The 24,882-nt window shown below is 36.0% G+C and overlaps 1 protein-coding gene across 10 annotated transcripts in view; it reads left to right on the top strand.

The window, feature by feature from the left end:
* ALMS1 (ALMS1 centrosome and basal body associated protein) overlaps positions 1–24,882 on the top strand; it is a 209,423-nt gene that overhangs the window by 93,753 nt on the left and 90,788 nt on the right. For all 10 annotated transcript variants that reach the window (XM_073211457.1, XM_073211435.1, XM_073211451.1 and 7 more), the window contains one exon: positions 10,540–10,781. In XM_073211457.1, the coding sequence (XP_073067558.1) occupies positions 10,540–10,781 (242 nt within the window). The remainder of the gene's footprint in view (positions 1–10,539; positions 10,782–24,882) is intronic.

Raw genomic sequence — 24,882 nt, 5'->3', positions numbered from 1 at the left:
ATTACTTTGAGAAGAATCTTTGATAATCTGGTAGTACAGTTTACCAGTTCCTTATTATGTTGGAAATATACTGAAGACCAGGTTTTTGGAGGGGATATGTGCTCATGCTCACTCTCCTGCTTGTTTGTTTTCTCTCTGTTTAGCTCTCTGTCTCTCTTTCTCTCTCTGTTTCCATTTTATGATTCCTCTAAAATATTTAGTATTTACAGTGAAAAAATGGTATCTTTCGGTGGAGAGTCCTGGCAGACATAACTTTAGACAAGTTATCATCAGTAATGCTTGTCAACATAATGTGCTCCGTGATGAGATGCCCCACTCACAGTGTATTGTAGGAAAGGAAATGCAGTTCAGGGATGAATACATTTGATTTACATTATATTGCCTAATTTTAAGACTGGCATTACTTGAATTTACATTAATGAGTCTCTTAAAATATGGCTAAACAGAATTACCCTGTGTGTTCAGTGTTTCCACCTTATGGTTGAGAAGGCAGCATATCATAGTGGAAAGCCCTAGGCTTAGAAAGGAGGAAGGGAAAATGTTTATTCAGCACCTATATATGGTAGTCATGGCAGTGAGGGACTTACATATGTTATCTCATTTAATACTCGTGATAATCCTTTGAGGTAGGTGGTGTTATCCTTATTTACCCTATGGGAAGCAGACACTGACATTGCCACTTTGTCAGCAAACTTCATTCTCTCAAGTAATGCTGTTTGTAAGCAGCAGAATGTGCATTCAAATGCAGTCTGTTCAGTTAAAGTAAGAGCTTGTTCACCACATGGTACTGTTTCCTTGAATCTCCTTCCAGTTCTTCTACCAGTTCTCTTCGACAAGTCATTTTAATATCTTTGGTACTCAAATGTGGATGATGATAGAAGGAAAGGATGGTTGGAAAACTAAAAGGTGGTGATTGAGAATTGGACTGGGGTTAGAAAAGCAAGGTCAATCTCTGGTTTCAGTATTATAAATAGTACTATATAGAGATCAGCATTGGTACTTTTTTAATGTCTAGAAATTAAAAGATTGGCAAGTTTATATGTAATACTTAAAACTCTTCAAAGTGAAAAAAATGGCAGGTTATTGGAACTGAATTCCTTGAATGAGAAGAAAAGAATAGTTAGTATGAACTAACAATAATGCCATTTGTTCAGGTGTAGTAAGTACCAGGCATTGTAGAAGATGCTTATATCCTTTTATACTAAGTGTAATCATATATATTAGATGTTTTACCCCAATTTATAGATTTATAAAACCTAATACTTAGAGAAATTGTTTTGTCCAAGATCACATGGTCAATATTAAGTGTTGGAAGGTAGCATTTGAATCTAGTTTTGTCTGACTCCAGAGTCCATAGATAATTCAAACTACATATATGCACATAGACATTCATCTGTATATATATTTGCATAAACACGTGAAACCATATTATTAAGTATTTTTTAACTTTTTAATTTTGAGATAGTTTTAGACTTACAGAGGAGTTGCAAAAATAGTAGAAAGAGTTCTATATTAATTATCTGTTAATATATTACCTTGAAATGGAGCAGCTTAAAACAATAAATATTATCCCATAGTTTCTATGGCTTTGGTGCTTCTGGTTCAGGATTTCTCACAAGGTTGCAAACAAGGTACTGGCTGCAGCTCCCATCTCAAGGCTTGTCTAAGAGTATGTGCTTCCAAACTTTCTTGTCTGGCTGTTGGCTAGAGCCATCAGTTCCTTCCTTCCATAAAGCAGCTCAAATGTGACAACTAAGCTTCCCTTATAGTGAGCAAATAAACAAACAAGAAAGGGTGCCCAAGACAAAAGGTACAGTCTTAGTAACCTAACCTTGGAAGTGAATCTCACTATTTCTGCCATATTCTGTTCAATAGAAGTGAATCACTATGTCCAGCCCACCCTAAAAGGTTAGTGATTACACAAGGGCAAGAGGCAGAGACCAGGAGGCAGAGATCACAGGGGGTATCTTAGAAGCTTCCAATATGCCCTTTACCAAAGCTTCCCTTTATGTTAACATCTTAACATAGCACCATAACCATAAAACATTAACCAGAACTAAGAAATTGCCTTTCATATAAAACTATAAAATATCACTGATTTTGATGTCACCTGATTTTTGCACAAATGAACCCTTTCTGTTCAGATCCAATCCAAGATACTACGTGGCATTTTAGTTATTATGTCTCCTTAGTTTCCTTCAACTTATGGCAGTTTCACAGTATTTCCTTGTTTTTCATGAACCTAGATACATGACCTTGTAGAGATTTGATTATTTTGGAGAGTCTTTTTTATGTAGTTTAGTCTGATGTCTCAAGATTAGATTGAGGTTATGCATTTTCAGTGCATCTCATCAGGGAGCACATTAGGTTGATATGCATTACTGGAGATGTTAACCTTGATCAGTTGGCTAAAGTGGTATCTGCCAAGATTCTCCACTATAAAGTTTCTGTTTTTCCTTTGTAAATACTGAATCTTTGAGGGAGACACTGGCATACTATACAGATACCTGTTTCTGCTTAAACTTTGATAATATTTTATCTTCCATCAGTGGATCTTGCCTATAGCAATTATTGCTCTAGTATTCTAATGGAGTTTTTATATTACTTTAATTCCTTCTACCTGTACTAATTCGAGTACTTCTACAGGCAAGAGCTATTGTTCCTCCCCATTTATTTATTCCTTTCTTGTGACACCAGTATGGACTCAGCGGCATTTACTCATTCTTCAGATTATAATCCAATACTACTCAAGTTGTTCCTGTTATAGCTATTGGGACACTTTTATGTTGGCTCCAGACCCTGCTACAGCCTTGAAATCAACCATTTCTCCAAAGAACCCTTGCTTCTTTTTTTGGAGAACAGGATTTTTTTAAATTTATTTTTTTCCAGCCTCATTGAGATGTAATTGACATATAACACTGTGTAAGTTTAACGTTTACAACATATTGATTTGATATACTTACATATTGCAAAGAAATTGCCATCACAGCATTAGCTAACACCTCCATCATGTGACATAATTACCATTATTTTTTATGGTGAGAATGTTTAAGATCTACTCTCCTAATTTTCAATTATAATACATTATTGTTAATTATCACTACAATGTTATGCATAGATCTCCAGAATGTATTCATCTTCTAACTGAAAGTTTGTATCTTTTGACCAAAGCTCCCTGTTTTCCCAGCTCCCCAGTCCTTGGTAATCACCATTCCACTCTGTTGCCACGAGTTTTAGGTGACATGGACATTTTAGTAATATTTACATATTAAGTTTAATTTTAATTTTACATTTATTTCTTCTGGTTCATTAACATGGGATATCTTTACATTTGTGTCTTCATCAGTTTCTTTTATCAAAATCTTGTTTTCAGTGTACTGATCTTTTACTTCATTTAAATTTATTCCCAGATATTTTATCCTTTTTGATGCTAATGTGAATGGGACTTTATTTCTTTTTCAGATGCTTTGTTGTTAGAACTGATTTTTGTATGTTGATTTTGCATGCTGCAACTTTACCAAATTTATTGATTAGTTCTCACAGTTTCTTGGTGAAGTCTTTTTTTAATTGAGATATGTACAGTAAAATCCACAAATTGTGTACAGCTCAGTGAATGTTTACACATCTATACATGGTGGAATCTTTAGGATTTTCTACATATTAGATCATATCATCTAAACAAAGACAGTTTTACTTCTTCCTTCCTGATATGGATGCCTTTTATTTTTCTTGACTGGTTGTTCTGGGTAGAACTTCCAGTGCTATGTTGAATAAGAGTTGTGAGGGTGGGAATCTTTATTTTGTTCCTGATATTTGAGGGAAAAAAGCTTTCAAGCTTTTCACCATTGAGCATAATGTTAGCTAAAGGTTTGTCATACATGATCTTTGTTATGTTCAAGTGTGTTCCTTTCATGCTCAATTTGTTAAGAGTTTTTATCATGAAAGGATGTTATATTTTGTCAAATACTTTTTCTGCGTCTATTGAGATAATCATATGGTTTTTATCTTTCATTCTATTAATGTGGTATTTCACGTTTATTGATTTGCATATATTGAACCATCCTTGCAGCCCAGGGATAAATCCCATTTGATCATGGTGTATGGTTCTTTTAATGTGCTTTTGAATTTAGTTTGTTAATCCTTTATTATTAAGAACTTTTTTTCCTATATTCATCAGGATATTACTCTGTAGTTTTCTTGTACTGTCATCTGGTTTTGGACCAGTAATGCTGGCCTCATAAAATGAGTCTGGAATTGTTCTTTACTCTTTAGTTTTTGGATGAGTTTGAGAAGAATTGGTGCTATTCCTTGAAAGTTTGGTGGAATTCACCAGTGAAACCATCTGGCCCTGTTCTTTTCTTTTTTGGGAGGATTTGAATAATTGATTCAATCTCCTTGTTGGTCTGTTCATATTTTCTAGTTTTTTCATAATTCAGTCTTGGTAAGTTTTATGTTTCTAAGAATTTGTCTGTTTCTTCTAGGTAATCCAATTTGTTGGCATATTTTGTTCATAATAGTCTCTTATAATCCTGTGTATTTCTTTGGTACCAGTTGCAATGTGTTCTCTTTAACTTACGATTTTGAGTCTTCTCTCCTTTTTCTTAGTCTAGCATTTTTTCTAAAAACCAGCTTATAGTATCTTTGAACTTTTCTGTTTTTTCTACTTTTTCTATTTTTATTTATTATTATTATATTTTTATTTTTCTGCTCTGATTTCTGTTATTTCCTTCTTCTACCTTTGAGCAAGTTTGTTCTTCTTTTCCCAGTGACTTGAGGTGTAAAGTTAGGTTGTTTATTTGAGACCTTTTTTTTAAATAAATAGGCATTTATTGCTATAAACTTTCCTCATAGAACTGCTTTTTACTACATTTCAAGGTTTTTCTTATGTTCGTTCCCATTTTTGTTTGTTTCAAGATATCTTTTGCTTTCCCTTTTTATTTTTTATTTGACAGCCTCATTTTTCAGGACTGTTATTGTTTAACTTGCATGTATTTGTAGAATTTCCTGCTGCCGTGCTTTGATTTCTAGTTTTATATCATTATGGTTGGAAAAGGTAGTTGTTACAATTTCAGTCTTCTTAAATTTGCTAAGACTTGTTTTGTGGCCTATCGTATAAATCCATCCTGGAGAATGTTCTGTGCATGTTTGATAACAATATCTATTCGTCTGATGATGGATGGAATGTTCTTTATATGTCTGAATGTTTTTTTATGTGTCTTTTTTATATGTCTGTATTTTATATATATAATTTGGTCTAAAGTATGGTTGAAGTTCAATGTTTCCTTTCTGATTTTCCTGTCCATTGTTGACAGGGTGTTTAAAAACATCAAAATGGGGGGAGTAAAAGGGTAGTTTTTCTATATGTGGTCAAGGTTGTTATCATATTAAACAGGTGGTTATAAGATGTTTTACATAAGCATCATGGTAACCACAAAGAAAAACCCTGTAGTAAATTCACAAATGATAAAGGAGATCAGAACATACTATTACAGAAAATCACCAATTCACAAAGGAAGGCAGTGAGAGAGGAAGAAAGATACAAGGAATCTACAAAACAGCCAAAAAACAATGAAATGGCATTAGTAAGTCCTTACCTATCAATAATTACTCTAAGTGTAAGTGAATGAAAAGACATAGAGTGCATGGATAAAAAAAGACCCAGCTATATCCTGCCTTTAAAGAGACTCATGTTAGCTTTAAGGACACACTGGCGTGAAGTGAAGGAATGGAAGAAGATATTCCATGCAAGTAGAAACCAAAAGAGAACAGGGGTAGTTATACTTATATCAGACAAAATAAACTTTAAGTCAAAAACAGTAACAAGAGACAAAGAATGTCATTACATAATAATAATGAAGGGGTGATTTCATCTAGATAGTATAGCAATTATAAATATAAACACACCCAACATTGGAGCACCTAAGTATATTAAATAAATACTAACATATCTGAGGGAGAAATAGACAAAACAGGAATAGTAGGGAACATCAATAGAGAACAGTATTTAGATATGAAGATGTAAGCACCAGGGTTTGCTCATTGCTACTAGGATCTCACTGCTTCTAGCTGCTCTCAATTAATAAAGCTAAGAATTATGTGTATGTATGTTAACACATACATATACCTACATGTATATTTATTTCTATCAACATATATGTTTGTGTAGAAATGTATGTATGTATGTATACATGTGTGTGTGTGTTTCCTTAAACCGTAAATTGATAATCAATACCTCCAATGAATCTAGAACCACAGGGTTGATTGGTACTCTTTCCTCTTTATTTGTAATTCCTTCTTCAGTGGTGATAAACTTGGCTCTTGTTATTTACACTATATTGGCCTAATATATAAATAAAGTCATTTCAGAATTCTAACCCTTATCCAGGTGGGAAACAAGTTCCTCCCACTAGAATACAGTGTTTATGTGTAATTTCTTTTGAATTTAATGTTACAGTACCAGTCAAAACACTGCTGACATTTTGCGGGTCAGCTTGTTCCTTACACCCTTCAGTGTGAGTATGTGATCATTTATAATACAGTTAAGATTCATTTGTCACATCCTGTACTCCATCCTTATTCCCACAGGTTAATTTTATTTTAAATCTACATAATGTACAATTCACTTTTGTGGTGTACAGTTCTATCAGGTTTTGATAAATCCACCATCACAGTTACATACAAAGCATTTCTATGAATTCAAAAATTCCTTCATGTCATCCTTTTTCAGACATACCCTCCCCGGACCTCTGGCAATTTCTGATCTGTTCTTCTCTGTAGTTTTGTTTTTTGTTTTGTTTTGTTTTCATTTCATTTCATTTATTTTATTTTATTATTTTATTTTTCTATTCTATTTTATTTCAATTCATTTCAATTCAATTAATTAATTTGGTGTCATTAATATACCATCACATGAGCAACATTGTAGTTACTAGATTCACCCCATTATCAAGTCCCCACTACATACCGTGTTACAGTCACTGTCCATCAGCGTAGTAAGATGCTATAGAGTCACTACTTATCTGCTTTGTGCTATACTGCCTTCCCCATGCCCCCCACAAACACATTATGTGTGCTAATTGTAATGTCCCTTATTCCCCTTCTCCCTCCCTTCCCACCCACCCCCTCCAAGTCCCTTTCTCTTTGCCAACTGTTAGTCCATTCTTGGGTTCTGTGAGTCTGCTGCTGTTTTATTCCTTCAGTCTTTGCTTTGTTCTTATGCTCCGCAGATGAGTGAAATCATTTGGTACTTGTCTTTCTCCGCCTGGCTTATTTCACTGAGCATAATATCCTCTAGCTCCATCCATGTTGTTGCAAACAGTAGGATTTGTTTTCTTCTTATTCAGCCCTTATTTCTTTTAAGTATTTTTTCTCTACCATACTCTTTCTTCTCTCCTCTGTCTCTGATGACACAGATATTAGACCTTTTGGTATTATCTTATAGGTCCCGGAAGCTCTGTTGATTTTTTTCTGTCTTTTTTTTTTCTCTGTTGTTTAGATTATGTCATTTTTGTTCATCTGTCTTGGAGTTCACTAAATCTTTCCTCTAACATTTCCATTTTGTTCTTGAGCTTATTCAGTGAGTATTTTGTTTCATTTGTATCATTTTTTAGTTATAAAACTTCTGCATTTTCTCATTATCTTCTATTTCTTTGCTGAGGCTTTGTTTTTCCATTTGTTTCAAGGGTATCCATCTTAAATTGTTGGCGCATTTCACTAAAGCTTTTTTTTGTATAATCTTAACATTTTTTAAAATCTCAGCATTAGTGTCGGTTGATTGTCTTTCCCAATGTGTGTTGAAATTTTTCTGATTATTCATATCTGAGTATTTTAATTTGGATTGTATTTCATATCTTGTGAGGTACCTGGCCTCATTTTAATCCTATAAAGAATTTTGATGTTTTTGTTTTAGAAAACAATCAGCCCATTTGGCTTCAGGTTATAAATTCCAGCAAGCCTTCCATGGGTTGTAGTTCCATGTCAGTTCAGTTTTCAGTTTTGCTCTGCTATTCAGATCTGACTTGTATTTGTATACCCTGGGGCCAGTCTAAGACTTGGGCAGTAGTCTGTCCCATACTTCAGTTCTGAAAGTGTGCATATGTTGTTAACGTTCAGGTCCACATATGCATAGCTCAAGTGATAAGCCCAGGAGTTTATAAACCATGTTAAAGAGTTGCTCTCCTCTCTTTCATTTCCCCTTGAGCTTTTCTTTTCTGCTCATCAGGATGGAAAGCTGGGGCTTAATTTGCTCTTCTCTTCTATATACTTCCTGTGACTACAAGCGGCTTAGTACAGAGGGAGAAAAAAAATCAGGGGTGTGGCCCATACTGTTAATATCACACCTCTTCTGGTGGAAGAGGAAGGTTTCCCTCCCTCAATATTTTAAGCTCCTCCCAGCCCCTGTCACTGCTATACCACTGCCACCATGAGATTACTTGAGATTGCTAGAAGAGAGAATGGATAAAAGGGGATTTTCACACTATTTCCATTCCCACTCCTCAAGCCTGAATAGAGGGCTTCTCGAGGTCTTCCTGTCTGTGCTAATGCTCACTTTCAGGCTTCAGGCTATATTAAGTTGAGGGCAGTCAATGCCAAAGGAAATTGGTTAACTCATATCACTATTTTAGTGGTACTTCAACTGTTGGTGATCAGTTTGTCTTTTCTTACTATGTTAAGAGTCTTCCAATAGCTGCTCCATGTAGTCTAAATTTTATTGCTGCATTCAGTCAGAGAGACAGGATCGGTTATTACTACCCAGGACTGTTAACTGAATATACTATTTTTTTGTTCCCATCAGCAGTATATGCAAGTTCCAGTTACTCCACATACTTGCCAGTACCTGGTATATCTAATAATTTTTAATTTTAGCTATTCTAAATGTGTATGTGATATGGTATGTTGTTATGGTTTTAATTTATAATGCCCTGATGACTCACGTTTACTTTTGTCTTTTGGATTGTTTGTCTCATTATTATTGATAGAGAATCTGGACAGGAGTACCGTCTTTTTGAATAAGCCCACCCACCATCTCAGACTTTATTAATGTGGTAAATCACACTGATTGGATTTTAAGTGCTAACTCAACTTGCATTCCTAGAGTAAACCATCTTGGTAGAAGTTCACACACACACACAAACTATGTTTGGTTTTCTAGTATTTAGGATTTTTGTTTCTATATTCATAAGGGAGATTAGCCTATTATTTCTTTTTTCATAACTTTCTTTTTTCAACTAGTGAATGAATAGTAGGCAGAGGGTAGAGAATAAAAGGTTCTTCTGCTTTTGTGATATTATAAATACTACTCCAGTATAAAACAATATAATTTTGCTTCATTTTTAAGAAATAAACTTTTATTTTCTAATTATTTTAGATCTGTGGAAATAATACAAACATAATGTAGTTCTCTATACCCCTTTCCCAGTTTTTCCTGTTTTTAACCTCTTACATTACTGTAGTACATTTGACAAAATTAAGAAGCCAATATTGTACAATACTATTAATGAAACTCCAGACTTTATTTGGATGTTGCTAGTTTTCCATTAATGATCTTTATTCCAGAACCCAATCCAGTATATCACATAATAATAGTTAATTCTCAGTCTCCTGTGGTCTATGACAGTTTTCATCATTTTAACAGTCTTGAAAAAAATGTGTCAGGTATTTTGTAGAATGGCCCTCAATCTGGCTTTTGCTGATATTTTCTCATTATTAGACTGGACTTATGGGTTTTGCAAAGAATACCATAGAATCAGAGTATCCCTCTCATCACATCATAGGAGAAAGTCTGTGATTTCCACATGATGTGACTGGTGATATGAACCGTCATCACTTGGATAACATGGTGTTTTTCCAGATTTCTCTAAAGTTACTATTTCTCCCTTTTTTATACTCTTTTCCTTGGAGTCTGGTCACTAAGTCCAGCCCATACTCAATGTGGGAGGGAGAGATTAAGCTTCATCTCCTTAGGCAAGGAAGGTATTTACAGATATTATTTGAAATTCTTCTCTAAACAAGATTTGTTCTCTCTCCTTTTTAGTCAATCATTTATTTACTCCATTCTGTTTTAATATGAATTCTCTATAATCTTTATACATAATTACAACCTTGAAAACCTCTGGTTCTCCAATTGACATATAAAATACCTTGAGGGAAGGCTTTGTTTGTTGTTTGTCTTTGTAAAATCTGTGCACTTAGCACAGTCTCCTAATTTATAGTGACTTCCAGTAATTTCTTAAAAATGAATATATTTTCACTTCAGCTGAAAAGTACCCCTTTCTCAGCTAAATTATATAATTAAGAATTCTAAATTGAAATTAAAAGTAGATTTAAAGTAAATAAAAGTAAATTCTTGTACAATGGCATTGTAATACGTATCAAAGAAAGCAAAGGATACTATGGAAATAACCATCTGGGGTTGATATTTTACCACAAAATATACCTTGAAGCTGCTTAAATGTTCCTTGAAGCCACTTTTGTATAGAGATTATAGTATTTAATAAGCCAAGGATATAACCTACTGTGTCTTTTCTCTGTTTTGTTAAGATCATCAGAGAAGATTAAGATCCCATTTTCTGCCTTTTCTGGAAAATTATCATCTGATGCAGTAACTCAGATAATAACAGAAGGTCCAGGAAAAACAATGTTTTCGTCTGAGATTTTTATTAATGCTGAAGATCATAGAGGTGAAATTCCAGAGTATGGGACCCAGAAGGTGGGCAAAGTTCCTGTCAAGTTTGGGTCATCATCGTCGGTCCAACAGATTACTGTTTCTCGTGGTACAGATGGTAAGACAATGTGATTATATTTGAGGCCATATTGTGAATTTTAATATGTAATTATCTCAGAAATTTGTGATTGGATCTTTGTAGTCAGAAAACCTAATTTTAATTTTAAGCATTAGGATGCATAGCTATGGAGAGGATATGATTTATTGTTTTACTTTACTTTCTAGTTAGCCACATATGTAGAACTCATATTGCTGATGGTTGACATATTTTCATCTCATGATACTTGAAATAAGAATGCAAGTAGTTTATAAAAACTTAAAACAATAAAGGTCTTATTTTAGTTGAGCAAGTGAATTATTGGCATTTGGTATTATAGTGTTACAGACTATAATAAATAGATGCAAAAATATATAATAGTGCAAACACAATACCCATCTATTAATTGCTCATAAAAGAATGACCAAGGACCCAAGTGACTGTGGCCCTGCTGTCTTTAAAAACATTCAACTCACGCTTACCTTGGATTCACCATCACAGTATGCTAGAAGGGACAAAAAGCATGGAAGGCTTTTCTAGGCTAGTCCTGGACATGGCCCAAATCGCTTTGCACTGGCTAGGAATATTTAGCTATGTTTTCCAGAAAGGAAGAAATGGGTTTTGGTAAACAGCAATCTCTATTTGTAAGGGCTATATCTAGAGTGTTCATACACTATTGTGATAGTGATATTCAATAGTTCTTATACTATAGAAACATTGAAAATTAGAGTAAATTATTTTCTTTTTCAGACCAGTAACAGAAACATTAATGATTAAGTTTGCATTTTTACCCCAGTGAAGCTGGAAACTTAAAATTACTTATTTAAAGTACTTAATATATTCAAAATATATTTTAAGTTTTCCTGCTTAATGCAAAAAGCTTATGTATCTATAGATACAGATGGGATATGCCTAAATATTTAAGGAAAATTGCTTGGTTCAGCATTTAAGTTACATTGAATTTAATTAATTAATTGATAAATTATTAAGGTGTCACTGATATACACTCTTATGAAGGTTTCACATGAAAAACATTGTGGTTACTACATTCACCCATATTATCAAGTCCTCCCCACACCCCATTGAAGTCACTGTCAGTGTAGTAAGATGCCACAGAGTCACTATTTGCCTTCTCTGTGCTACACTGTCTTACCCATGACCCCATACACACCATGTGTACCAATCATAATACCCCTTAATCCCGTTCTCCCTCCCTCCCCACCCGCTTTCCTCCACCTCTCCCCTTTGGTAACCACTAGTCCCTTCTTAGCATCTGTGGGTCTGCTGCTGTTTTGTTCCTTCAGTTTTGCTTCATTGGTGTACTCCACAAATGAGGGAAATCATTTGGTACTTGTCTTTCTCTGCCTGGCTTATTTCACTGAGCATAATACCCTCTAGCTCCATCCATGTTGTTGCAAATGGTAAGATTTGTTTTCTTCTCATGGCTGAATAGTATTCCATTGTGTATATGTACCACATCTGCATTGAATTTAATGTTTAATAAGCTCATTTATATGTTAAGATAGTTATACTTAAACATTTTTATTGTGAAATAAAAGCAATACCCCCAAAATGTACAGTTTAATAAATAACACAACACCTTTATGTGTCAGTTACCTATTACCACAGTGATCCTGTACAACAAACAACCTCAATGCTCATTTGCTCTCCTCACTCCTGGGCTTGTGGGTCAATTGGAGTTTGGCTTCAGGGTGTATAAATGGTTTGGATCTGTTAAACATGCTTTGTTCTGAAACTCTGGTTAATGAGACAATAGCTGGGGTGTGGTGACGATAAAAGCACAAGGGGAAATCTGCCTGTGAAAGTGTGTGTTAACCTCTGCTCACATCAAATGGCACAGTTTAAGTAGAGGCCATGATTTGTAGTTTTACCTTTACACACAGATACCTGGGAGTAAAAAGTACTCCTTTAAATGATTAGTATTATTTGGTTTACTAGTAAAATATTATTTTTAATACTATAGATTGAAAAGTAAAATTTTGTGATTTTTTTTTGTATGAAATATTTTAAAGTACAAAGAATAATGTGTCAAACACATAAACAGAGTAGAGTGCCCACTACTCTGAATTAACAAATTCAGAATAATATGCTCTGTGTTTATTTTTGGCTCTATTTTCAAATTTTTTGAAGAATTAAATTTTATAGTTGAATTTTCCTTACCCCTCTCCAGTCTTTTCTACTTTCCCAAAGCAAACCATTATTTACTATATAGTCACTTCTCCTTCTATGGCAGGCAGTCAAAAGTAACCATGAAACTATTGCATCTGAATATAAAATTACTGAGAATTTCAAAAAGCCACTTATTTGTCTCAGTGTTTTCCATATACATATTATGATAGCCATTCTTGTTCTAGGTCCATTGTAATTGTTTCCAAATGTTGTTATCCATTTTCTGCAACCTTTGAATTAGATGGTAAATTTAACCATCACTATTAAGTTTTATATACAGAAGGGGAGGAAGAAAATAAATAAATAAATATTGTAACAATAATGACTACAGAGTGACCAAACAGAAGTGGAGGCTACAGCCTATTTTTTTCTGTTGTTTAAATTCTTCCCTCCTCTATACATTTTTTTGTTCTTGACTTCAGCCAGGTGTGTGTCATCAGTTTGGTTTTTTTGTTTTTTGGAATTTTTTGCCTGTGGGGTGGTACAAATATTTCTAAGTAGTCTGAGATTTACCTAGGTCATGTTTTGTTAATTTCTATCACCAAGCATGGTAAAGTGGTCCCTTAGGTGTTAGCTATACTCCTATTGACTTCCTTTTTTAAGGGCAACCTTATCTCTCCCTGATAGTTAAGGTCAGTCACACTTTTAGTCTACACCATGGTGTCCATTCCATGTATAATTTCAGTGACATAAAGAATGTAAAATGACTAGACGGCTCCTTCCTCCTGGTGGAAGTGTACCTCTTATTTCTAAGATCTTCCATCTAACAAAACTCAGTCACAGAAGTGAAAGCAAAAGATTCTAAAAAGGCTTTTACCTTTATTACTGAATTCATGCATTCTGGTGTGTGTGGGATAGGCAAATACCATATGTGGTTTCAAGCATATGCCATATTCTATAAGGTAGCACCAGGCTCAGAAAGTGATGTCTACCAGCTTTGCTCACTTTTTTGTCTCATTTCCTTCACTATGAAGTGAGTCCTTTGGTTGGAAGGAGGGTACTGATAATACGAAACTCAGTGTCAAAATAAGTCATCAGAACGAAGGAGTAGTCAAGGATGGGTAATACAATTCTAAGTAAAATAAAGGTTGTATTGTTTCTGGAATGAAGGAGGCTTCATTTTACTCTGGGACTGTCAGACTCTATCTGGAGTATTTTGATTTTTATAAGCTAGTCATAGTCAACTAGGAATGCATCTAGAGGTGCTGACAGGGTGTAAGAGAAGACCATGGTCTATAAGGTTAAATTGAAGGAGCTGAAGAAATGATAGCTACCTACAAAATTCTATTCATATGAGTAATACAACCCCATAAAACACTCAGGAATAACCTACTAAACAAGAATTTTATAGGGTCTTTGTGAAGGAAACACTAATCCTTTATGTAGCAATTACAAAGAACAGTGGGCTAAATTAAGGGACTGGACATTTCATGATGGGAAGGCAGGATATTGTAGGATGTCATTTATTCCCAAATAAGTTTATACTCCAACATAATTCTCAGAATTCTAATGGAATTATTCTTTTGAACTTGTTTAATTGATCTTTAAGTTTATCAGGAAGAATAACAAAGAAAATTTGGAGGAAGGAGTAATGGGAAGGACAAATTTTAGCAGCAATCAAATTTAAATTGTACTCTATCCTAAACATCTCCGAACATATTGATGTAATAAAATAGAAAGCAGAGAAGTGACTTCTGTTTTACTTGAGCTTAATAAAGAAGGTATCACAGTAGAGAAAAATAGGGGTTATATAATCAGTGCTATTAGAATAAGTTGGTTACTTAGGGAGAAAGGGATTAGAAAAACTTGACACTTCACCTCTAACCACATACAAAATTAAATGTTTGATACATGGTGACTTTTTAAAATTTCTTTAAATTTTCACAGTAACCCTATGAGGTATGTATTATTATCATGCCCATGTTGTAGGAGAGAAAACTGAGGCAAAAAAGAAGGGACCTTTATTCAAGGTCACAAAAATAGTGGCAGCTCCAATTAATTTACAATTAATTGACTGATTATGTACTGACTACTGACTGTGAGTTAGGGTAAGAATAAGCTATTTTATCACAGAAATTCCAAAATTAGTGTAAGTGACCTAGAGCAAATAGCTCTGTTTCAAGTCTGCTGGCTCTGGCATTCTTACAATGTTACTTTCATCTCTGGTTCCAAAGTGGCTGCTGCAGCTATCGTGATCTCCAGTCCCTAGGAAGTGGAGTATTTAAATGGGATGCGTGGAATTTGCACACATTGTTCTCACAGTCATTTCATGGGCCCAAACTTAATCCTATGTCGATACATGGCTGTAAGGGAGATTGGAAAATACAGGCATACCTCAGAGATGTTGTAGATTAGGTTCCAAACCACCGCAGTAAAGCGAGTGTCACAATTAAGTGAGTCAAATGACTTTTTTATTTCCCAGTGCATATAAAAGTTATATTTACACTGCCTTTTGTCTGTTAAGTGGGCAATAGCATTATGTCTCAGAAAACAATATGTGTATTCACTTAATTAAAGTATACTTCATTGCTAATAAGTGCTAGCCATCATCTGTGCTTTCAGTGAGTCACAGTCTTTTGGCAGGTGGACGGTCTTGCTTCAGTGTTGGTGGCTGTTGATCAGGGAGGTGGGTGCTGAAGGCTGGGGTGGCTGTGGCAATTTCTTAAAATAAGGCAACAGTGAAGTTTGCTATATCAATTGATTCTTCCTTTCACAAACTATTTCTCTGTAGCGTGTGATGCTACTGGATAGCATTTTACCCACAGTAGAACTTCAGTCAAAACCATAGTCAATCCTCTCAAACCCTGCTGCTGCTTTTTCAACTAAGTTTATGTAATAATTTCCTAAATTGTTTGTTGTCATTTCAGTAGTCTTCACAGCATCTTCACCAGGAGTAGTTTCCAACTCAAGAAACTTCTTTCTTTGTTCATCCAAAAGAATCAACTCCACATCCATTTAAGTTTCATCATAAGATTGCTTCAATTCAGTCACTTCTGTAGGATCTGTTTTTCTTGCTTTTTCCACTACATCTGCAGTTACTTCCACCTCTCAAATCTTGGGCTGCTCAAAATTATCAACTCTTAAACTCCTGTTAATGTTGATATTTTAACTTCTTCCCATGAATCATGTTCTTAATTGCAACTAGAGTGGTGAATCCTTTCCAGGTTTTCATCTTACTTTGCTTGGATCATTAGATGAATCAGTATGCATAGTAGCTATGGCCTTATGAAATGTGTTTCTTAAATAAGACTTGAAAGTCAAAATGTCTCTTTGATCCATGGGCTGCAGAATGGATGTTCTGTTAGCAGGCACGAAAACATCATTAATCTCTTTGTACATCTCCACCAGAGCTCTTAGGTAACCAGGTGCATTTTCAATGAGCATTAATATATTTTTTTTATTGAAAGTATCTTTGATACACAATCTTACATTGGTTTCAGATGTACAACACAGTGGTGCAACAGTTACCCTCAAATCATCACCCCCTCTAGTATGGTTACTATCTATCAACATAGAAAGATGTTACAGAATCATTGACTATATTCTCTGTACTGCTATCCCCATGACCAACTTATACTGTGATTGAGAATTATTGTTCCCCTTTATCTCCCTCACCCTTACTCCCCTCCAGCACTCACTCACCCTTTCCCCTTGGTAACCACTAGTCACTTCCCAGTATCTAGGGGTCTACTGCTGTTTTGTTCCTTCTGTTTTGCTTTGTTTTATATTCTACAAATAAATGAAATCATAGGGTATTTGTCTTTCTCTGCCTGGCTTATTTCTGTGAACATAGTACCCTCTAGATCCATCCATGCTGTTGCACATGGCACTTTCTTTTTTATGGCTGAATCATATTCCATTGTGTATATGTACCACATCTTCTTTATCCATTCACCTATTAATGAACACTTAGTTTGCTTTCATATCTTGGCTGTTGCACTAGTGTGGCAATAAACATAGGGGTGCATATATCTTCAAATCAAGGATTTTGTTTTCTTTGGATAAATTCCTAGAAGTGAAATTATTGGGTTGAATGGTGTTTCTATTTTTAGTTTTTTGAGGAGCTTCCATATTGCTTTCCAATGAGCAGTAATACTTTGAAAAGAATCATTTTCTGAGCAGTAGTTCTCAACAGTTGGCTTAACCCCTATTAAACATTAACCATGTTACAAAGAAGATATGCTATCATCCAGGCTTTGTTGCTTCACTTTGAGAGTACAGGCAGAGTAGATTTAGTATAATTCTTAAGGCCTTGGGATTTGGAGAATGGTAAAAAAAAGTACTGGCTTCAACTTCAAGTCATCAGCTGCATTAGCCTATGATAAGAGAGCCAGCCTGTCCTTTGAAGGTTTGAAGCCAGGCACTGAATTCTCTCTAGCTATGAAATTCCTAGGTGGCACCTTCTTCCAGTAGAAGGCTGTTTCATCTGCATAGAAAACTTTCATGAACTATCTTCGATCTTCTGGGTAACTCACTGCAGCTTTCACATCAGCACTTGCTGCTTCACCTTGCACTTTGGCATTACAGAGATGGCTTCTTTGCTTAAACCTTATGAACCACCCTCTCTGCTAGCTTCAAACTTTTCTTCTGCAGCTTTCTCACCTCTCTCAGCCTTCACAGAACTGCAGAGAATTAGGACCTTGCTCTGGATTAGGCTTTGTTTTAATTCAGCAATATTGTAGCTGATTTGATCTTCCATCCAGACCACTGAAAGTTTGTCCATATCAGCAATAAGGCTGCTTTGCTTTCTTTTCATTTTATTCTCTGGAGTGGCACTTTTGATTTCCTTCAAGAACTCCTTTGCCTTCACAGCTTCACTGTTTGGTATAAGAATTGGCCTTGTCTTGACTTTTTTTTTTTTTTTTTTTGAGAGGGCATCTCTCATATTTATTGATCAAATGGTTGTTACAACAACAATAAAATTCAGTATAGGGGGGTCAATGCTCAATGTACAATCATTAATCCATCTCAAGCCTAATTCTCATCAGTCTCCAATCTTCTGAAGCATAACGAACAGGTTCTTACATGGTGAACGAATTCTTACATAGTGAATAAATTCTTACATGGTGAACAGTACAAGGGCATTCATCACAGAAATTTTCGGTTTTGATCACGCATTATGAACTATAAACAATCAGGTCACATATGAATATTCATTTAATTTTTATACTTGATTTGTATGTTGATCCCACATTTCTCCCTTTATTATTATTATTTTTATTTTTAATAAAATGCTGAAGTGGTAGGTAGATGCAAGATAAAGGTAGAAAACATAGTTTAGTGCTGTAAGAGGGCAAATGTAGATGATCAGGTGTGTGCCTATGGACTAAGTATTAATCCAAGCTAGACAAGGGCAGCAAAACATCCACGGATGCAGAAGATTTCTCTCAAAGCAGGGGGGTGAGGTTCTGAGCCTCACCTCTGTTGATCCCCAATTTCTCACCTGATGGCCCCCCTGCGACTGTGCCTGTCTTAGGTTGTTCCTCCCTTGAGGAATCTTACCCGTCTCTGGCTAACCAGTCATCTTCCGGGGCCATACAGGGAAATGTAAAGTTGGTAAGTGAGAGAGAAGCCATATTGTTTGAAAAGGTTAGCTTTTTACTTCTTTGCATATTTATGCCCTGTGGCTTCTATGCCCAGCACTTGTCTCGAGGTATCTTTACCACCTGGAGGAATTATGATACTCGGCAAATTCGATATGAGGCACGAATTCTATTTAAGGGTTGTAATTATGAAGGAAGAAGAAAAGCTATAGAGGTAGCATATGGAAGAAAACATGGGAGGATTGATTATTTCTTTGACATATCTTCTTGTAGAGTACCTTAAGCATGTATAGGTTTTAAACTACCAACTAATTTGCGCTCACATATTAACATAATAGGCATACGGTGACATAAACAAAGCAAATCTATAATTACCATCCATCTCCAGTGAAGCCAAGAAAACCATTTAGGCACCCTAGGCATTTGTGAAAATTTGTCTATGATATGATGGATATTGTCCAACTGTACTTGAACAGTCTGAGAGAAATCAGACAAATTAAAGCAGCCCATTTCTGGGATCTGTTCACATCCCATATGCTCTTTTAACCGTAGATAGTCTATAGTCATAAGATTTTGGAGTGCTACAACTTGCACCCCTCCCAACTCCTGGTTGAGTTCCAACAGTACCGATCCGGTCAAATTCGTTGTCTCACTGTATGCACATGCCAGCCTAGACATCTCCCTCCTCATTCCAATGGCAAGTCCAGGAAACGGTGGGGTGGATGCAGCCACAACCTCAGCATTGCCCAGATCCCTGCGGAGGCTTTTTGATGATCATCCCCCTGGCACAAGTCCTCCAGAGAGTGCTGATGCCGGAAGCTCCTCCTCATATCGTATCTTAGTTCATTTTGTGGGTATCCAAGCTAGGCCTTGATCTTCTGCATAGAAACAAACAGACCCTTTGCCCACACTTTGACATGCCCTCTATACCACTGTGCAGAACTCGTTGGAGGTCAGCACACAGGAACTGCTTTTTTTTATTTTTTTTATTTTTTATTAAGAGAAAGGAATATTATCAGAAAAGAGTACCTCCCTTTAAGTGATCAGCATTAAGGATATTTAAAGCATGTGTTGATCTTTGATTTACCAATAGTTTTATCCTATCAAGGAGTAATCCGCCTTTTCTTTCTTTCTTTCTTTCTTTTTTTTTATTTTTATTTTTTAATCTTTAATCTACACTTACATGAAGAATACTATGTTTACTATGCTCTCCCCTATATCAGGTCCCCCCTAACAACCACATTACGGTTACTGTCCATCAGCTTAGCAAAATGTTGTAGAGTCACTACTTACTACTTGTCCTCTCTGTGGTGTACAGCCCACCCTCCCCTTTCTCCCTCCCCCCCATGCATGCTAATCTTAATACCCCCCTTTTTCCCCCCCCCTTATCCCTCCCTGCCCACCCATCCTCCCCAGTTCCTTTCCCTTTGGTACCTGTTAGTCCATTTTTGGGTTCTGTAATTCTGCTGCTGTTTTGTTCCTTCAGTTTTTCCTTTGTTCCTATACTCCTCAGATGAGTGAAATCATTTGGTATTTCTCTTTCTCCGCTTGGCTTATTTCACTGAGCATAATACTCTCCAGCTCCATCCATGTTGCTGCCGATGGTTGGATTTTTCCACTTCTTATGGCTGAGTAGTATTCCATTGTGTATATATACCACATCTTCTTTATCCATTCATCTACCGATGGACATTTAGGTTGCTTCCAATTCTTGGCTATTATAAATAGTGCTGCGATAAACATAGGGGTGCATCTGTCTTTCTCAAACTTGATTGCTGCATTCTTAGGGTAAATTCCTAGGAGTGGAATTCCTGGATCAAATGGTATGTCTGTTTTGAGCATTTTGATGAACCTCCATACTGCTTTCCACAATGGTTGAACTAATTTACATTCCCACCAGCAGTGTAGGAGGGTTCCCCTTTCTCCACAGCCTCGCCAACATTTGTTGTTGTTTGTCTTTTGGATGGCAGCTATCCTTACTGGTGTGAGGTGATACCTCATTGTACTTTTAATTTCCATTTCTCTGATAATTAGCGATGTGGAGCATCTTTTCATGTGTCTGTTGGCCATCTGTATTTCTTTTTTGGAGAACTGTCTGTTCAGTTCCTCTGCCCATTTTTTAATTGGGTTATTTGTTTTTTGTTTGTTGAGGCGTGTGAGCTCTTTATATATTCTGGACGTCAAGCCTTTATCGGATCTGTCATTTTCAAATATATTCTCCCATACTGTAGGGTTCCTTTTTGTTGTATTGATGGTGTCTTTCGCTGTACAGAGGCTTTTCAGCTTAATGTACTCCCACTTGCTCATTTTTGCTGTTGTTTTCCTTGCTGGGGGAGATATGTTCAAGAAGAGGTCACTCATGTTTATGTCTAAGAGGTTTTTGCCTATGTTTTTTTCCAAGAGTTTAATGGTTTCATGACTTACATTCAGGTCTCTGATCCATTTTGAGTTTACCTTTGTATATGGGGTTAGACAATGGTCCAGTTTCATTCTCCTACATGTAGCTGTCCAGTTTTGCCAGCACCATCTGTTGAAGAGACTGTCATTTTGCCATTGTATGTCCATGGCTCCTTTATCAAATATTAATTGACCATATATGTTTGGGTTAATTTCTGGAGTCTCTAATCTGTTCCACTGGTCTGTGGCTCTGTTCTTGTGCCAGTACCAAATTGTCTTGATTACTATGGCTTTGTAGTAGAGCTTGAAGTTGGGGAGTGAAATCCCCCCTACTTTATTCTTGTTTTTCAGGATTGCTTTGGCTATTCAGGGTCTTTGGTGTTTCCATATGAATTTTTGAATTATTTGTTCCAATTCATTGAAGAATGTTGCTGGTAATTTGAGAGGGATTGCATCAAATCTGTATATTGCTTTGGGCAGGATGGCCATTTTGACAATATTAATTCTTCCTAGCCGTGAGCATGGGATGAGTTTCCATTTATTAGTGTCCCCTTTAATTTCTCTTAAGAGTGACTTGTAGTTTTCAGAGTAAAAGTCTTTCACTTCTTTGGTTAGGTTTATTCCTAGGTATTTTATTCTTTTTGATGCAATGGTGAATGGAATTGTTTTCCTGATTTCTCTATCTATTGATTCATTGTTAGTGTATAGGAAAGCTACAGATTTCTGTGTGTTAATTTTGTATCCTGCAACTTTGCTGTATTCCGATATCAGTTCTAGTAGTTTTGGAGTGGAGTCTTTAGGGTTTTTTATGTACAGTATCATATCATCTGCAAATAGTGAGAGTTTAACTTCTTCTTTACCAATCTGGATTCCTTGTATTTCTTTGTTTTGTCTGATTGCCGTGGCTAGGACCTCCAGTACTATGTTAAATAACAGTGGGGAGAGTGGGCATCCCTGTCTGGTTCCCGATCTCAGAGGAAATGCTTTCAGCTTCTCGCTGTTCAGTATAATGCTGGCTGTGGGTTTATCATATATGGCCTTTATTATGTTGAGGTACTTGCCCTCTATTCCCATTTTTCCTGAGAGTTTTTATCATGAATGGATGTTGAATTTTGTCAAATGCTTTTTCAGCATCTATGGAGATGATCATGTGGTTTTTGTCTTTCTTTTTGTTGATGTGGTGGATGATGTTGATGGATTTTCGAATGTTGTACCATCCTTGCATCCCTGGGATGAATCCCACTTGGTCATGGTGTATGATCCTTTTGATATACTGTTGAATTCAGTTTGCTAATATTTGTTGAGTATTTTTGCATCCACGTTCATCAGGGATATTGGCCTGTAATTTTCTTTTTTGGTGGGGTCTTTGCCTGGTTTTGGTATTAGGGTGATGTTGGCTTCATAGAATGAGTTTGGGAGTATTCCCTCTTCTTCTATTTTGTGGAACACTTTAAGGAGAATGGGTATTATGTCTTCTCTGTGTGTCTGATAAAATTCCGAGGTAAATCCGTCCGGCCCCGGGGTTTTGTTCTTGGGTAGTTTTTTGATTACCGTTTCAATTTCTTTGCTTGTAATTGGTTTGTTTAACTTTTGTGTTTCTTCCTTGGTCAGTCTTGGGAGGTTGTATTTTTCTAGGAAGTTGTCCATTTCTTCTAGGTTTTCCAGCTTGTTGACATATAGGTTTTCATAGTAGTCTTTAATAATTCTTTGTATTTCTGTGGAGTCTGTCGTGATTTTTCCATTCTCATTTCTGATTATGTTGATTTGTGTTGACTCTCTTTTTCTCTTAATAAGTTTGGCTAGAGGCTTATCTATTTTGTTTATTTTTTCAAAGAACCAGCTCTTGGTTTCATTGATTTTTGCTATTGTTTTATTCTTCTCAATTTTGTTTATTTCTTCTCTGATCTTTATTATGTCCCTCCTTCTGCTGACTTTAGGCCTCATTTGTTCTTCTTTTTCCAGTTTTGATAATTGTGATGTTAGACTATTCATTTGGGATTGTTCTTCCTTCTTCAAGTGTGCCTGGATTGCTATATACTTTCCTCTTAAGACTGCTTTCGCTGCGTCCCACAGAAGTTGGGGCTTTGTGTTGTTGTTGTCATTTGTTTCTATATATTCCTTGATCTCTCTTTTGATTTGTTCATTGATCCATTGATTATTTAGTAGCATGTTGTTAAGCCTCCATGTGTTTGTGAGCCTTTTTGTTTTCTTTGTAGAATTTATTTCTACTTTTATACCTTTGTGGTCTGAAAAATTGGTTGGTAGAATTTCAATATTTTGGAATTTACTGAGGCTCTTTTTGTGAGCTAGTATGTGGTCTATTCTGGAGAATGTTCCATGTGCACTTGAGAAGAATGTGTATCCTGTTGCTTTTGAATGTAGAGTTCTATAGATGTCTATTAGGTCCATCTGTTCTAGTGTGTTGTTCAGTGCCTGTGTGTCCTTACTTATTTTCTACCCAGTGGATCTATCCTTTGGGGTGAGTGGTGTGTTGAAGTCTCCTAAAATGAATACATCGCAGTCTTGTTTCCCTCTTTAGTTCTGTTAGTATGTGCTTCACATATGCTGGTGCTCCTGTATTGGGTGCATATATATTTAGAACGGTTATATCCTCTTGTTGGACTGAGCCCTTTATCATTATGTAGTATCCTTCTTTATCTCTTGTTACCTTCTTTGTTTTGAAGACTTATTTTGTCTGATATTAGTACTGCAACCCCTGCTTTCTTCTCACTGTTGTTTGCCTGAAATATGTTTTTCCATCCCTTGACTTTTAGTCTATGCTTGTCTTTGGGTTTAAGGTGAGTTTCTTGTAAGCAGCATATAGATGGGTCTTGCTTTTTTATCCATTCTATTACTCTATGTCTTTTGATTGGTGCATTAAGTCCATTTACATTTAGGGTGACTATTGAGAGATATGTACTTATTGCCATTGCAGGCTTTAGATTCGTGGTTACCAAAGGTTCAAGGTTAGCTTCTTTAGTATCTTACTGCTTAACTTAGCTCGCTTATTGAGCTGTTATATACACTGTCTGGAGATTCTTTTCTTCTCTCCCTTCTTATTCCTCCTCCTCCATTCTTCATATGTTGTGTGTTTTGTTCTGTGCTCTTTTTAGGAGTGCTCCCATCTAGAGCAGTCCCTGTAAGATGCCCTGTAGAGGTGGTTTGTGGGAAGCAAATTCCCTCAGCTTTTGCTTGTCTGGGAATTGTTTAATCCCGCCATCATATTTAAATGATAGTCCTGCTGGATACAGTATCCTTGGTTTAAGGCCCTTCTGTTTCATTGCATTAAGTATATCATGCCATTCTCATCTGGCCTGTAGGGTTTCTGTCGAGAAGTCTGATGTTAGCCTGATGGGTTTTCCTTTATAGGTGACCTTTTTCTCTCTAGCTGCCTTTAAAACTCTTTCCTTGTCCTTGATCCTTGCCATTTTAATTACTATGTGTCTTGGTGTTGTCCTCCTTGGATCCTTTCTGTTGGGGTTTCTGTGTAATTCTGTGGTCTGTTCGATTATTTCCTCCCCCAGTTTGGGGAAGTTTTCAGCAATTATTTCTTCAAAGAGACTTTCTATCCCTTTTCCTCTTTCTTCTTCTTCTGGTATCCCTATAATACGAATATTGTTCCTTTTGGATTGGTCACATAGTTCTCTTAGTGTTCTTTCATTCCTGGAGATCCTTTTATCTCTATGGCAGCTTCTATACGTTCCTGTTCTCTGGCTTCTATTCTTTCAATGGCCTCTTGCATCTCATCCATTCTGCTTATAAATCCTTCCAGGGATTGTTTCACTTTTGTGATCTCCTTCCTGACATCTGTGATCTCCCTCCGGACTTCATCCCACTGCTCTTGCATTTTTCTCTGCATCTCTGTCAGTATGTTCATGATTTTTATTTTGAATTCTTTTTCAGGAGGACTGTTTAGGTCTGTCTCCTTCTCAGGTGTTGTCTCTGTGATTTTTGTCTGCCTGTAGTGTTGCCTTTTCATGGTGATAGAGATA

This window comes from Manis javanica, chromosome 1 (assembly GCF_040802235.1).
Source record: "Manis javanica isolate MJ-LG chromosome 1, MJ_LKY, whole genome shotgun sequence".
NCBI lineage: Eukaryota > Metazoa > Chordata > Mammalia > Pholidota > Manidae > Manis > Manis javanica.
The sequence above is the reverse complement of the archived record's forward strand: the minus strand, read 5'-3'. Positions and strand labels throughout refer to the sequence as shown.